The 16836-nt window shown below is 38.5% G+C and overlaps 1 protein-coding gene across 1 annotated transcript in view; it reads left to right on the plus strand.

Moving 5' to 3' along the window:
* Positions 1-1493: 1493 nt before the first annotated feature.
* Positions 1494-16836, plus strand: part of EXOC4 (exocyst complex component 4) — a 940142-nt gene continuing 924799 nt past the window's right edge. The window contains exon 1 of the mRNA XM_001367316.5: positions 1494-1678. Within this exon, the coding sequence (XP_001367353.2) occupies positions 1593-1678 (86 nt within the window). The 5' untranslated portion in view covers positions 1494-1592. The remainder of the gene's footprint in view (positions 1679-16836) is intronic.

Genomic DNA, 16836 nt, shown 5'->3' on the forward strand with positions numbered 1-16836 from the left:
TTACTATTCTAATAGGTTTAAATCCCTCTAGTTACTTCAAGTTCTAGACAGGATGGCTTTTCTCCAAGTCCTATTTTTGTAAGTTTTTATTTACCCTTCCCCATTTCTATTCTTCTGCTAGTTCAAAGGTCTTGTCCAAATTGTAGTCTGGCCTCCAACAGAAAGTGAAGACAAGTCTGTAGGCCTTTCTTATCTTTGATGGCAAAACTTCCAGAATCCTTTTCCTGGATTTAGGCTCCATAGGTATAGGCCAACATAGAGGTATACAGTTTAATGCCCTTCCAGAATTCTTTAGCCTAATAGTCACTTGATAAGAAATAGAGCAGTATGAAACAACTGGGGTAGCAAAGAATGAAGAGACCTGGAAGTTATTGGTTAAAGGTTTAATTTAGAGTTATTGATTCAAGGTAGATATACTCACTGAATCCTCTACTTGGTCTGTTGCCTTTGTTCTTTTTCTGACTTTAATGAAAAAATTGCAGTCTTTGGAGAATTCTGATTCATAACATTAGGATGCCTGAAACAATTCAATTTACCCTCTTCTCAGAAGTTTTTAAATCTTCACAGTTATTTTTTAAAATTTATTGGAATAACCCCCGCCCCTTTTTTATCTTTTCCATCATTTTTCTGCTCTTTAGACTTTTCCCTTTGGCTCTTTTTTTGCTTCCGTATTTGACATAATGAATGAGTCTGGTACATGAAAGTAGAACTCACTAAGTAAAGTTGCTAAGTTTCAAGTAATGTAAAAAACTATAAATAAAAATCTAACCAGATTAAACATTTTTCCCCTTTGTACTTCATTCTGCTAGAGGACCATTTAAAAATTTTAGACATGTATAATTTTACTTCTTTTATCAAATTGTCTCTGTTTTTAGCTTTATCTGAAGATATCATAAAATTGGCATAAGCCAGATGTGTACATCAAACACAAATAAAAAATTAAAAGGATAATTTTAAATAGCAAAGATAAATTCTTATTTTAATTGAATTTTCTCTTGGGTTTTAGTCATAATTGTTTTGAGTTAAAATGTCTGAAACTTTCAAAAATCAAACTAATAGAAAACAGGATTCTGACTGTTTAGGTAAATACCAAAGCTCTTGTCCTTTATGTATTTTTTTTTAACCCATAAGAATTCCTCATTCAAATGGATAATGATGTTTTAAAACCCACACATAACTTTAAAATCACGTGGACAATCCTAAGATCAAGTACAAGGGGAAACATTACGATTTATAATAAAACTAAATGAATAACAATGATCCTGAGACTTTATGAAGTTTCCATTGGTTTAATTTTGCCACACTTCCAGCACATGTTAGAGGGAAATGATCTTGACAGCGGAAATTCACGATTCATTCACAGAACTACAAGTACCAGCATGCTTTGAGGGAAAAGTGCTCGTCGCGCCAGAGAAGCTTGAGAACTTTGATCCCGCCTTTTCATTTTTACTATTGGATAATTACGCGTACAGCAACTCCCCTGCTCTCATCCGATTGCTAGAAACTCCTAAGGGGTTCGCGCTCAGTGGTTGCACGTCCTTTTTCCGCTTCTTCTCTCCTCCTCACCTCTTCCCCCTCAGCCCCGTACCAAGATGGCGGCAGAAGCAGCTGTTGGGAAGTACAGGAGCACAGTCAGCAAAAGCAAAGACCCCTCGGGGCTGCTCATCTCCGTGATCAGGTGAGGGAGGGCGGAGGCAGAAAGCCGCACTCAGGGGCCGGGGGCCGGAATGTCTGAACCCTGGCTAGGGGACAGGGGAAAGGCTGTCAGTGGTTCTCATCCTCTGGACCCTCCCCTCGCCTCCCTCCCCGCCTCTGATGGGAAGCTAGTCCCAGGGAACGCGCTCCCCGCCCCCTGCTCCCCCAAGGCGGTCCGGGTCCCCCCCAAGGTCCCTCTTTGTCCCAGAGGGCCTCAGCCCCCAGCAAGGCTAGGTGGGGATACGAGGCAGAAAACCAAGGGGTTTTCATCCATCCTTCCCTCCATTCATCCATCCAAACAAACATACCTGGGGCCCTGAACGCCGAGTGAAGCTTAGGGAGGGGTGGTCAGCAACTCTTGCCTAGGCTTTGGGGGGGGGGGGCGGAGTTCTGGAGTCCCTGTCAGAGTTGTGCCCTGGCTCACTTCTTCGGGCACTGGGGCCACAGGTTTGATACAAGAACCCTCGGTGAGAGGAATGCATGAGCATCCTCCTTTTTAGGAGTTATATCCTCATCAGATTCTGTCCAGACTCCTCCCCATCCTCTCTCCTTAACAAATTAGATACATTTCATTGACCTGGGCCCTGTGTTTGCTTTCTTAATGTTAGGCCTTGGAAGTAAAATAGCTGTCAAGTCTGAATGAATTGGTTGGGGGTAGGAAGAAGAAAGAATGAATCCTTACCACCAGGATGGGATGAGTTAAAATACCTAAACTATTTACGTAAAGCACTGTGTCAGTAGGAGCTATTAGGATCATCATCTATTCCCATCATTAATTTAGAGAAGGCAAAGAGTTGGATTTCATTTTGGCATCTGGTCAGTTTCATTCTAGGCTTCTGCCCTAGAGTGATTCATTTTGTTTCTTACACTGCCAGGGGGATGTTCCACACAACACAATTAAGTAGAAAAAACATGCTGAATAAAGTTTTTTTTGAGAAGGTGGGAATAAACCTCACCCTGCCCCATTTTGTGTGTGTGTGTGTGTGTGTGTGTGTGTGTGTGAATTTCACTTGACAGTTCTTAATATTAATATTTGAATTGGCACTGAGGTATTACACTGTAAAAATAAAGCCCAATGTTCATTGATTGGAAATTAGAAATAATTGACTTAGTAGATGACACTGATAAAGGCCACACATTCACTTATTCTTTCCAAAAAATGTTTGCCCATCATTAGCTTGGCACTTGGTGGTATCTATTGATGGATAAGATCAGATCCCTAGCCTTCAATCACAAAATTAAACCCATTTATCCAATTTACTATAGTTTCCTAATCCTTTTTGTGAGAGTGTAACTGGAGAAAGTTGGGAGGTGTATTAAAATAAAAAACATTAAAACATTTGCATCCTTCCTGTACTCATCCTGGGGAAGCATTTGTATTTAATGTTGCCTTTGGTTTCTAATCTTTTTGCTTCCAATTTGGTGGGGAGAGAGGATAGGAGGAGGGAAAAGGAAAGGGGGAAGTTAAAGACCTGAAATCTGCTCCCTATTTATTTTTTTCAGATAATGAGAATAAAATGTATGCACTTGAACGATTGCTGTGTTTGTGTTTGTCATAGCTAGGTTGGTATAATGCACATTGACTGATTAAGGCTGACACATGACTGACCCTTGGCACCTATGGGTCCTGGGTTCTTTTGTTTAGTAGAATGTTTTCATCATTTGCAAAGTGCCTTAGTACTTTGTGCTTAGAGTGTGATTATTTAAAAAAACTAGTTATGGGGGGCAGCTGGGTGGCTCAGTGGATTGAGAGTCATGTCTAGAGGCAGGAGGTCCTGGGTCCAAATGTGATCTCAGACACTTTTCACCTGTGTGACCCTGGGCAAGTCACTTAACCTCCATTGCCCAACTCTTACCACTCTTCTGCCTTGGAACCAATACATAGTATTGATTCCAAGAGAGAAGATTTAAGGGTTTCAAAAAACAAGACAAAACAAAAACTAGTTATGGTTCCTCAAAGTAGTATCTGAGAAATATTATTATTGTGTTTGAACCTATACTTGCTTCATCTAAATAGATTCTAGAAGATAGTACAAGGTTTTTTCCTGAAGAGGAAAAAATTAACTGTCTCGGTTTTGATAACAAGTTTTCTTTTTTCCTTTACTTCCTTCTTATTTTGTTGTTCTTTTTTTTTTCTATGTTGAGGTCTTGGGTAAGGAATGGAAGTTAGGAAAAATGGTTATTTGAATCTCTAGGACCTTGTGAGATGAACTCACAGTTCCATAAACCTGGTTACATTATCTTAGATTCTTGCTTTCACAAGATCTCAGAGTTGGAAAAGACTTCATTGATTCCTCCTTCATTCATTCATCATTTAACAAATTTGTCAAATTCCTACTATATACAAAGCAATATTTTTAGCATTGATGTTTCATTCAGTTTCATCTACAAGGACTATGTTATCTCTGCATTTTTCAGTCTAACAAAGTTCCCCTATAGTTCACTTTTAGTTTATATCCCATGATTACCCTAAGCATGGGTTGGAAGTTTTGGAAGTTTTAATAACTGAGAAAACTTGGGAATAAAGAGATGGAGAACAATCCTCTTTATCAGCTACCTCAAATACCTCTATGCTGGTTAGAACATAATGTGACTGAATTGATTTCCATTCATTTTCTTAGGACTCTACTCTTTCTTGTTAGGGGGAACTGTTCATGTAGTAAGATTAGGATAGAGAGGATATCATGGCATACAGATTCATGCTTGTGAAGCACCTTGTAAGACCCTGCCTCTGCTCAGAAATCCCTTAGGATTTTTTTTTTTAAATATATTTTATTTGATCATTTCCAAGCATTATTCGTTAAAGACATAGATAATTTTCTTTTCCTCCCCCCCCCCCCCATAGCCAACGCGTAAGTCCACTGGGTATTAGATGTTTTCTTGATTTGAACCCATTGCTTTGTTGATAGTATTTGCATTAGAGTGTTCATTTAGAGTCCATCCTCTGTCATGTCCCCTCAACCTCTGTATTCAGGCAGTTGCTTTTTCTCGGCGTTTCCACTCCCATAGTTTATCCTTTCCTTATGAATGGTGTTTTTTTCTCCTGGATCCCTGCAAGTTGTTCTCCCTTAGGATTTTTTGGAGGCCCTGGAATTTATTCACTTTGATTTCTTTGCCATTGTGTAAATGACTCTTCCTTGTGGTATCTCTGTCCTCTTTAGACCAAAGGGACAATGCTTTCTTTCAAAAGTTGAGGATGAAAAGGAGTACACTTAAACAGTATTATATTGATGATTATATGATGACTTGGGGATGAAGATCATACATTTGCTTGATTATCTAGAAGTATGGGTCAAGTTGGTGTTTTTATCCTGCTGTCAATATTTCTTAGTAGTTGTCACTTGGGAATCTTGCCAATTGTCCTTTTCATGTGTTATTATGTTTCTCTTTCTATCCCATACCATAACTGGGAAAAAAGTCAATGTCTGTGCCGGAGAAACAGTGACATCAATCACTTTGAAGAATGGGGAGAGAATGACAAGAGAGATATTTTTTAGATATTTTTAGGCTAACAGTTTTCCTGCCCCCATGAAAATACAGTTTGAATTATTGGTATCATCTACTCCATTGGGACAATTCCATCGCTTTTTATTAGTCCATATAAAACTCCTTTACTCTTTTTCTAATCACTTGCAGAGTATCTGCAGGTGTAGGTTGTAGCTGATGCATATTATGTATTGGTGTAGTTTCCCTGATTGCCTTGTTAATAAATTGAAAAAATTTAACTGAACATTTTCATGTTTGTTTATGCCATACTAACCATAAAACAACTAGCTATAATGTAAGGACTCTTATTTCCTTGGCACTCTACATGAGTGGAAAGCTCTCATGAAAATCAGAAAATATTCCAAATGCCAGATTCTCATGTGGAATTGAGAGTGTTATACCTAATGGGTGTGAAATGGTGAACTTGGTTAGTTTGTCTAGGGCAGAGATTTCCAATCTAGAGTATGTATTCTGTAGATTATGAGAAGCTTGTCAAGGGACTAGGCAGAATATTTGGTAGTTCTATTATCCTATTGAAATGCATCAATTTATTTCTTTCATATGGAAAAGGGGATATATGCGAGAGCTTTTCTTATGTGCCATATGCACAGTAATTTTTAGAATTTATTTCCTTTCCTATTGAACGGGGTGTCAGGGAATGTTTATTGAAAGCCAAGGAACATGAGGACCAGAAAATGCTGGGAACTCTTGGTGTAGGTTTTAAAAATTAATTACAGCTTCATATCCAAATGATGTAGAGAGAAGAGGGCTGTAGGGAAGCACAGAAGTGCTTTATCTTGTTACTGCACTGAGGGTGGATTACTGATGATCCAAAAGTAAAACCAGTATGTTTTATGATACTCAGACATTAGTGATGTTGCAACTGTATGTTCAACAAAGGGATTTAAATGGAAGAAGTAGGAGGAGTGGAGCGGACCCAAGTTCAGTGGATAGCACACCGGGCTTGGAGTCAGGAAGATCTGAGTTCAAATCGGCCTTAGCTACTTATTTGGTGTTTGATCCTGGGCAGGTCATTTAACCCCTATTTGCCTTAGCTCCTCATCTATACAGTGCGGACATACTGAAGAATAACATGGTGAATCACTCCAGTATTGTTGCCAAGAAAATTCTATGGACTTTTGTCCAAAGAGTTGTACTGAAAGACTGAACAAGACCACAATAAAAGGAGACTTGGAAGACTGCCTATGTATGATGACCAAGCTAGAAACCATGAAGAGTAACTTCAATAAAGGAAGGACAGTGGCAGGATAAACACCCAGACATTCACATGAAGCAAAATTTGAGAAAAGAGCTAGTAACCTGTTGCCTTAGATTTCTAACACACAAAAGTATGAGGAGCCAGTAATATGGACCAATGTCCAATTGCTTGGTGACCTCATTAGAAGTTTCGAAAAAAGACCATATGATCACTTGTCAGTTATGTTGTCAAAAAGATTCTTTTCTGGCTTTAGGTTGGACTAGATGTCCACTGAGGCTCTTTCTAAATTTGACATTCTGTTATTCTTGCAGAAAACAAATTTGATCTCATGGGTATTGCCCAAGCTTGGTAGAGTGAAAACAATGCTGGCATAACTCTGGAAGGACATAGTTTATTCAAAAGAAACAGCATTGGTAAAAAGAGTAGCATTGTATATTAAGAAGATATACTCAGTGAGGAAATTCAAGAACCTGAAGGTAAAAACATGGTAGAGAACATTTGAGTTAATGAAGGTAGAAATTGAAAGGATATTGCCATACAAACTATTCAAACAAAAATGGAAATAAATGAGGAGTTCAGGAAATATTACAAGCCTGGCATAGAGCCATTATATGGTAGTGATCTGAGATTTAAATTTATCAAGGCATCAGCTGGAACTCTCACTGCCAAAAGCAGAGCAGCTAATAACTTCTTGACTTGACTTAATGGTAATTTCATCCTTAAAAAAGTGGAGAACTAACGAGGGGAAAACCATTTTTGTCCTGATCTTCTCAACAGGATAAAATATTGGACCAAATCTAACTTCATTTTATACAGAGAGGTAAAAAAAATCTTATGCTTGGGTTAAAAAGAATCAGCTTCATCAATACAAGATGAAAGAGGCATATCTGGGCAGCATTTGTCTTAAGAAGGCTTGGGAGTTTTAGTGGTTTTTGCTCAATATGAGACAACAGTGATATGGCAGCCATAAAAGCTGCTAGGAGCATCACAGAAGAGAGTTCCCCGGGAACTTGTTTTTTCAGTATTTTGGTTAATTGTATTTTAATATCCTTGCTTTCCCTTATAATCTGTTGTATTTTATTTTATGCATTTCAAAACATTATTTTGATAAGGAGTCCATATTGTTTCACAGTACTACCAAACAGGTCCATGTTAATAAAAAGGTGACAAACTTCTGAGCTTGGACTTAGGGAGGAGATTGTATTTTTGTGCATTGTTTTGTCCCAGTTCAAGTTGCCTTAATATAGGAAGTGCATTGCCAAGTTAGAGGGTTTTCACAGGAGCATAATTAGGATAATTAATGGGCTGGTGTCCATGTATTTTGAATATAATTTTTAAAAAACCCTTACCTTTTGTCTTAGTATCAATTCTAAAATAGAAGAGCAGCAAAGACTAGGCAGTCAAGGTTATGTGATTTACCCAATGTCACACATACATTTTGTTTTCAAATATTTGAAGCACTATCATGGGAATCTAAGGCCAGAACTTAGGGATGAATGGGCATAAGTTACAAAGAGTCAGGTTTAGGCTTAAGATGGAAAAAACCCCATCCTGAGAGAGCAATCCATCAATAAAATGAATTTACTTGGATGCAGTGAGTGTCCTCTGTATTGGAGGTCTTAATTCAAAAGATGAGATGACCATTTCTTGTACATATTATAGAACTGATTCTTGTTCAGGTACAGGTTAGATTCAATAGCATCTGAAATGGCTTCTGAGATCAATAAATGTTTATATAAAGAAAGGAAGATTATTCTCATTCTCTTACCATTCCAAAGATGGGCCTGAACTTGGAGCAGATAGGTACAGAGCTCAGTGGATAGAGAGCCTGGCCTAGAGATGAGAGGTCCTGGGTTTTAATTTGACCTCAGACATTTCCTTGTTGTGTGATCCTGGGCAAGTCCCATTGCCTAGCCCTTACTTCACTTCTGCCTTGGAACCAACATTTAATATTAATTCTATGAAAGGAGATACGGGTTTAGGAAAAAAAAAAAAGCTTCCATGAGTCCATCACTGTGTTTCAAAATTCATCTCCTTCAGTGATATGGAAGTATTGCCTCTACTGTCATTCTGACGTAGATAAGACTGTCTTCATTTTATCCCTGCACTACTCTAGTAGCCTGGTGTGCTATCACAAGTCTCTCTATTCCAATCCATCCTCCATTCAGCTGTCAAAGTGATTTTCCTAAAGCTCTGATCTGTTATTCCTACTTCTTTTCTCCTCCTCCTGCCAGTAACCTCCAGAGGTTCCCCATCACCTTTAGGATCATATAAAAAATCCTGTTGAGTATTCAGTCTATCTTATCCTTGCCCTCCTCTGTACCTTTCAAGGCTTCTTTTGCCTCCCACTCCTCTTCTCCATATATTTTTCAAAATCCAGTGACTCTGACTTCCTTGCTATTTCTCAACCAAGACAGTCCATCTCTTGGCACTGGGCATTTTCACTTGCCATTCTCCATATCTGGGATGTCCTCTCTTTCTATCTCTACTTCCTGGCTTCCTTCAAGTCCAGCTAAAATTCTGCCTTCTACAGGAAACCTTTCCCAGTCCCTCTGACTTCTAGAATCTTCTTGCTATTCACTATTTCATACTTATTGTGTATATAGTTTATACCTAACTGTTTTCAGGTTGGCTTCCTCATTAGAGTGTAAGCTTCTTGATAACAGGGACTATCTTTTGCCTTTCTTTGTCTTCTCAGTGCTTAACTTATCTAGTGCTTACCTGACCCAGAGCAGGCACTTAATAAATGCTTATTGATTGACTTGAATATGGAAGACTTGGTTTTTTACCTGAAAGACTTTAATGTTTTTTGTTTTTTTTTTCCTAAGGAGTCCTATTAAAGGGACAGGTAGAGTATACTTGTAGTGCTGGGCAGATGCATATTTGTAAAACACCTGGAGTACTTTGGCGGAAATTGTCATTATTTGTAAAACTATGCTCCTGAGAAGGTACTCAAATTTATCCTTTCTTAGGTCAAATATAGGGATATAAGGATGTCTTCAGGTCTGTAAAATGCTATTTGGAGGGAGCCACAGAAGTAACTGAACAGAAGGAGAGAAAATTCTTAAAATTTAATCATATACCAAAAAGATGTTGGGTTCAAAGTTCAGCTACAAGTTTTTGGTTATTTAACCTTGCTACTGGCCTTTTGAAATGGAACTAATTGGATGGAGAGAGTTCTGGCTACCTGCTGTTTCTGTTTTTGTTTTTTGTTTTTGTTTTTTTCTATACAGAAGACATTTACTTCCATTTATATTGATTTTTCCTAACCTTTTATTTGGTCTGAAGTTTGTGGAGGCAGCCTTTTTACATGTAAAATGAGCAAGCTGGCATTTTGGAGATGCTATTTTATTTTTGCTAGACATTGTCAGATTTTTAATTGGAGAATGTGTCTGCCTCTTGTAGTTAGGTGATTCGCTTTCCAATTAAATGTTGTTTTTTTTACAAGTTGGCCTTTAATAGCTGCTTTAATTGGGAAGACAAACTTTGGTTGTGACTTGAGAAAGAGACCTCATCGAAACCTCAGAGAAGAGCTTTTAAAGACCCAGATTCTGGTTACAGATGACAAGGAGGATTGAAGACAGCCAAAGTATCAACTTTTATGTCTCCACAGAAGTTGGACTTTCAAAAACCCTCTGAAAATCCTTTATTTTAGATACCTATGAAATTCCCTTGTCAGAGGATTTTTTTTTTCTGGTTAGCACAACATTTAATTCAAAGTCAGCTTTGCAGGAGAGGTCTAGTCTTTGATGACATCTTTGAAAAAACAATCTTGATGTCAGTGGTATGGTCAATAGAAAGAAAGCATCCTCCACATGGTAGCCAGGGCTCATAGCAGCAGTCATCAGAGTTGTAAGGAATATCATTTCTGGCTCTTCTTTTTGCATTGATTTGGAGTATTATTTTTTTAATTATTCCATTTTTATGTGAGCTGGGTAATTCTAGGTATTAGAAGGAACTGGGGTCTTTGAAAACTATTTCAATAATACCAAGAATTAAATTCTTAATAGAAATTTTCAGAAACTTTACAAACGCTTGGGCAGCATATGTGAGTTTAAAGAAAAAGAAATAAACATGTTTTTAGGAAAATGATAAAGGACTAAAACCTTAGCTATGCAGGATTTCCCTTGTGCAATTTCCATTTTAGGTTCTTTCAGTCTAGGGCAAGATAAAACATTTCATAATGGATAACAAGAAGAATGTAAACTAATATTCATAAGCAAAGTAGGTATTATTTTATGTATTGTCCATGTTTTCTCAAAAACTAATACTATCCAACTGGTCAAAATATCACAAAGGCAAATTTAGGGTCCATATAAAGAAAATGCTTCCTAACAGTGGGAAGATCTAGGCCAGTGATGGTGAACCTTTTAGAGACCTCATTTCATGCTCTGCCCCCCATGATGTCCTGTGTGGTCCCTCCCTTCACCTACCCAAGGGAGCTCCCATTTTACTGCTGGGCAGAGGGGCAGAGGAAGTGAGGAATGTCCTCAGTGAGTGTAGAGAGGGGGAGGGGAGTGGCCCCAGCACTGTGCTCCCTTTATGCTGCCTTTGAGCCACCTATATCACCCCTTGTGCTCTCCCATTGGCTGCTGGGCCGAGGGGCAGGGTATGTGAAAAAATGTCATCAGGCATGGTGGAGAGGGGGAGGGGAGCAGCTTCACCTGAGTCCCTCTGCCTTTCCAACTAACTCTGGGGGTATATGGGGGAGAGGGTGGCTGCATGCTCATAGAGAGCGTTCTGCATGCCATCTTTGGCACCTGTGCCATAGGTTTACCATCACTGATCTAGAAGTAAAATGGGTCTGCTTCAGGAGGTAGAGCAGCTCCCTGATTTGAGCTCTTCAAGCAAAGGCTGGATGATTACTTGATTGGCATCTTGCAAAAGATGTAGAGTAGAGTGGGCTGGATGGCTACTTTGGGCCCTCCCAACTCTCGTTTCTGTAATTCTTTGGTATAATTGCCCATAGAAGTATAGACAGATGATAGTGGACTTGTTCAACCAGCCTCTCCATATATTATGCAAACTCTTAGGTAGAGAGAAGAACCTACATAACCATTCAGATCAATGCTCTTTTTTGTTTTACTGAATGATGAGATATCTTGTGTTTTGGGTCTTGTTAACCTGGCTTATAGAATTAAAATGTACATACATTTTCTTGGTCAACTTTTGAGATAAATGTAGGTTTGGATTTTGAATAGGTTGTGTCTGAAACTTTAAAGAGGAATTGATTTGGTTCCTGCAGGATAGATACCATTCTGTTGACCACATTTATAATTCTTACCAACTTTGGCTAGAAACTTGTAATCTGGTGGCCCTCTAAAAATAAGAGTGATAGACTTAGAGTCAGATGACCTGGGTTCTAATCCTGTCTTTCCCCTCAAACACTCTCCAACTTCCCCATGAGTGGAAGGCAATACCAACCTCCTGGTTCCTTGTGGCTCATGTCCTTGATTCCTTATCTGTTGCCATGGCCTGTTGATTGATCACCTTTGTAGCATCACTCATCTGACATCTGGATTGTGAGCCTGGGTGAATTGAAGGAGGGTCATACCTTCACTAGTGATAGGGAAATTAGAAAGAAAAAATAGTTTTTAGGGAAAGATAATAAGTTCAGTTTTGGATATGTTGAGTTTAAAATACTTCCAGTTTGAGATGACTAATAGGGAGTTGGAGATGTGAGATTGGAGGCTAGTAGAGAAGTTAGGCCTAGAGAAGTAGAATTGAGAATCATTAATGTAAATATCATAATTGAATCCTGGGAAACTGATAAGATCAACCAATGAAATAGTTTAGTGGGAGAAGAGAAGAGGGCTCAGAATAGAGCCTTAGGAGTGACATATTTTCAGTGGGTGGAACCTGGATGAGGAATACTGAAAACAAAGACTACTGAAAAGAAGATATCAGGTAGGAAGAGAATCAAGAAAACTCAGTGTCAAGTAAACTTAGAAGAGAGTTTCAAAGAGAAAAAAGATGATCAATAGTGCTAAAAGCTGCAGAGAAGTCAAGAAGGATGAGGTGTAAGAAAACACCTTTAAATTTGGCAATCAAGGTCATGGTTAATTTTAGAAAGAGCATTTTCAGTTGAATGATGAAGACTGAATAGACTTCAAAGAATTAAGATGAGAAGAAGAATAAAGTAGAGGCTATTTATTTACACAAGAGTGTAGATAAAAATTATCAGCCACAAAAGGGAGAAGAGATATGAAACAGTAGCAAGTGGGGATGAACTGATTAAATGAAAGTTTTTTGAGAGTAGAGGAGATATGGACATTTTTGTAGGTAGCTTGTAAAGAGACAATGGACAGGAAATGATTGAAGATAAATGAAAGAGTAGGGATAATAGAGGGAGCAATCTTGGGTGAAGACACAATGGAATAGGATCCTTAGAAAGAAGAACTGTTTCTTTAAACGAGATAGCAGTGAAGGAGAAGATGGTAGTAGAGAGAATTGCATGATGTGAGATGAGGAAGAAGAGAGAAGAGAGAGCTCCTGTCCAATGACTTCCATTTTTTCAGTAAATTATGGGACAAGGTTTTCACCTGAGAACATAGGGAAAGGAGAAGCTATGCAAGATTTGAGGAAGATGAAAAATTTTGGAAAATCTGCTCTCCTGGGAAGGATAATAAATGGATTAAGGAGGTGTAAAAGGATTGTTTTGCTATAAGTAAGGTTTAGTTGACATTTTGTAACATAAATTTGTAATGACTTCATCATCAGTTGCATGATTTTCTTCATTTCATTCCACCTTAACTAGGAGCAGTGGCAGCACATGGTGATAGTAAAACATAGCTGAGGCTTGGCAGGGCAGGATTATTAATTGAATAAGGGGGCAAAGGATTCTAGAGAAGGAGGTAGAGTTGAACTGTTTCACCAAGAAGTTAGGATAGAGAGTATAGCCATTCCACATTTGAAAAAGCTGAGGGATGGAAGGATTGTAGTTTGCAGTAAAGATGAAGAATAGGGTTTGAGGTTGCAAGACAGAGGGAAAAGTGGAATAACAATAGATGGTTATTAAGTAAAGTCATTTCAGACTTCATTAACATAGAAGGGGAACATTTTTAGGCAATGGTAAGATCATTGGTCTGACCATCTCTGAGAAGGGATAGAGTATGTCAGGGGAAGTGAGTAAGTTGAGGCATTAGAAAGCAGTGTTTAAGAGAGTATCAGTTTGTATGTTGAAGTCCTCTAATATGAAGGCAGGAGAGAAAGGTTATGAGCCAGGCACTATATTCATTGGAAGTTCAGACCATCACCTGTGATATGGAAATCACTGTAAAAGACTGATATATATTAATTTAACGTTGCCAAGGAATTCAGCTATGTAATTCCTAAATGAAAACTCAAGTCAGCTATCAACCTTTTTTATGGTGTTTAATTACAAACAGGAGGAAGAAAAGTATTAGAGAGAGAGAGAGAGAGAGAGAGAGAGAGAGAGAGAGGAAAGGGAGAGAAGGAAAGAAGGCTTAAATACCCACTCTGCTTCAGCTGAGCCAAAGGCCCAAGGCCCTGGATTGCTGAGGCAAAGAAAATAGATCAGTCCCTATCACTCAAGTGACCAAAATGGAGAAACAGTCTATGGGCTCCTCCACTCCAAGCACCAGGCTCCATCCACCTTTCTCCCTCCACACAGGAAGTCCCGAACACTCCTGAGCTGTCCTCTACCTCACTTCCTGTCTCTCACATGTGCCAATGGTGGCTCTAGGTTGACCCAGGACCTCCCAGAAGTCTGTCCTTTTTGCACATGTCTGTTGAAGGCCATATTCTCAAATAATTAAATCTTGAGTTTTGCTGCAGCCCTTCCTAATCTTGTTACCCTGAGTAGGGTGGAGATTGTAGTTTCAAAGACCTGATTCTGTTATTCCAAGTATCTCTATTGTTATTGATCAGGAAATAGCTAAATCCTATCTTCTAAAGAATGGTCTGAATAGGGTTGAGTAGTTTTGAAATTCACAAACCCCCCTGAGGCCCAAGGAAGACTAATCTCTCCGATGGGTCTTGTAAACATACCAGCTATGAAATTACAATAGTTAGAGATAAGGGAAAATAGGAGAGATAGATAGAGAGAGAGAGAGAGACAGCAAAACCAATGTTTTTCTGGGCACATTGACAAAAGCCAATTAGGGGGCAGTCCCCTTTGGCAAAAGAGTGTACATTCAAAATAAATTCAATCAACCTTCAGTTCAAACAACCACACCCCACGGTTCATTCTTGATCTTGATGTAATATAGGTTTTCTGGCATCTTTCTGCAGCAGTTCATTCTCTGGATTTAGGAGTAGCAAGCTTCTTCCTTGAAGATCTTTCTCAAACAAACAAATAAAACCTTTTCAAAATCTTGTATTTTTATTAAAATACAATCCCCCCTGAAGCGGATGTTAAAAAAATCCAGTTCAGCTCAGGATGCATTGTTGAGTTATGGGGGTGTATGAGTCAGTTATTAAAGAATTCAAAAACAATAAAAAACAAAACAAGCAAAAACCAAAAATATATAAAGGGAAGAAATATGGAAGAAAGTTAAACTTTTGGGAGAAAGGGAAGAAAAAAATTCAAAATCAGAATCAAAATACCAAAATCTATGTATAAAATATTGAGTAAACAAGTATAACTTCATAATGGGCCCTTGGAAAGGTCCAATTTAAAGTAAATTTCTATCCCACAAGTCTGTAGGACAGAATGCAGTAATATTTCACTTACTCATTTGCAGGCAAGACTATAGGAAGTTGTCATATTACAAGAAGGAAAGGAACTAGAATTTTATTTTGATAGGGAAGAGTCATTCTCTGGTCTGACTTTTTTCATTCTCAAGGATATAGGGAACCAGCATGATAGTCAAATTTTTGTACTTGTATGAGTACTTCATAAACAGTGTAGATACAAGGAAGTCCTACGACTTAACGTATGTCAAGCGTTGCAACCTCGAGTCCACATTAGTATTTCCTGTGTGCTCTTTTGGCACTATTCAGGTAAAGTCTGTGCTCCTTGTTTTTTCCCATTACCTGGAATCAGACACAAACATTAATCATAGTCCCATAACATTTTATCAATAAATGGCAGGTTTCCACAGTCTAAAGCTGTTTGGGTATGTATATTTAAACTGATATTACTGCAGAGAGAGAGGGAAAAACATTTAATTGCATGTACCTTTTTTACAAGAAATGAGGAAAGGGGAAAAAATTCAAATATTCAAAAGAAAAGCAATAATAAAAAAATAAGGGAAAGAGAAGAAAAAAATCAGGAATTCAATGTGTTTTTGAAAAAACAGCATCCACTTGTCAATGGATTATTATCTTCAATGCATGTGATAGGATACAGTCAATCAGTCTCAGTAGAAGATGCTCTCTTTACATGTGAGCAATGAATCCAAGAGTCCTTTTCTCCAACCTTTATAGATGTTGGAGTAGTTAACAATATTTGGAATGGTCCTTCCCAAGAAGGCTGAGTTGCTCCAGTATGCTGGAATATATACCTTGTCTCCTGGGTTCAGGTCGTGAAGTTAAAGTCTAGTGGTCCGGCTTGTACTGCAGCTCCAGATTCATGGAAGTTCACGCAGTTTATGCTGTAATTCCTGTATATAGGAAGCAATAGTAGTATCTCCTCCTAATAGTGATGTTATGCCAGGGAGAAAGGCTTAGCCTGTATAGGCGGATGTCCAAAAAGTATCTCAAATGGTGAAATATGTAAGTCTCCTCTAGGACTGCTTCTAAGATAAAATAGGGCCAGAGGGAGAATTTCAGGCCATTTTAAATGGGTCTCAGTGCATAATTTGCCAATCATAGTTTTAAGTTCTTTATTCATCCTTTCAACTTGGCCTGAGCTCTGGGGATGATAAGGAACATGGAATTTGGGAGTTATCCCCAAGCAAGAATATATTTGGTTTAAGACAGAATAGGGAAAATGACTTCCTCTATCAGAATCAATATGTGCTGGCAGGCCAAAACGAGGAATAATTTCCTTTAAAAGCACCTTAGCAATAAAAGCTGCTGTGGCTCGGGTCGCAGGGAATGCTTCTGGCCATCTGGTCAGTTGATCTACTATGACTAGACAAAATTTATAATGACCGGCCTTTGGCATTGTTATGAAATCTATCTGTAGGTGCTCAAAAGGTGTGTAAGCCAGAGGATGCCCACTGAAAGCTTTTCCATGAAAGGCGTGTTGGTTATATGCCTGGCAGGTAGAGCAGGCTGAACACACTTTAGAGGCTATGGTAATTATACTGGGGGCTATCCATACTCTCTTAACAGAGTCCACGATGCCCTGGGTACCAAAGTGACCATTTTTATGCATAGATTGGCAACTTTGGTGATAGAAACTTCTAGGGAGCAGGGGTTTCCCTTCAGACGATACCACACTCCATTAATCTGTTTTGCTTTAAATTTTTGTTTCCATTTTTCCACTTCCTTTTCATTATAGGAAAGTGATAAATTTAAATCATCAG

Source organism: Monodelphis domestica, chromosome 5, assembly GCF_027887165.1.
Source record: "Monodelphis domestica isolate mMonDom1 chromosome 5, mMonDom1.pri, whole genome shotgun sequence".
NCBI classification, from domain to species: Eukaryota; Metazoa; Chordata; class Mammalia; order Didelphimorphia; family Didelphidae; genus Monodelphis; species Monodelphis domestica.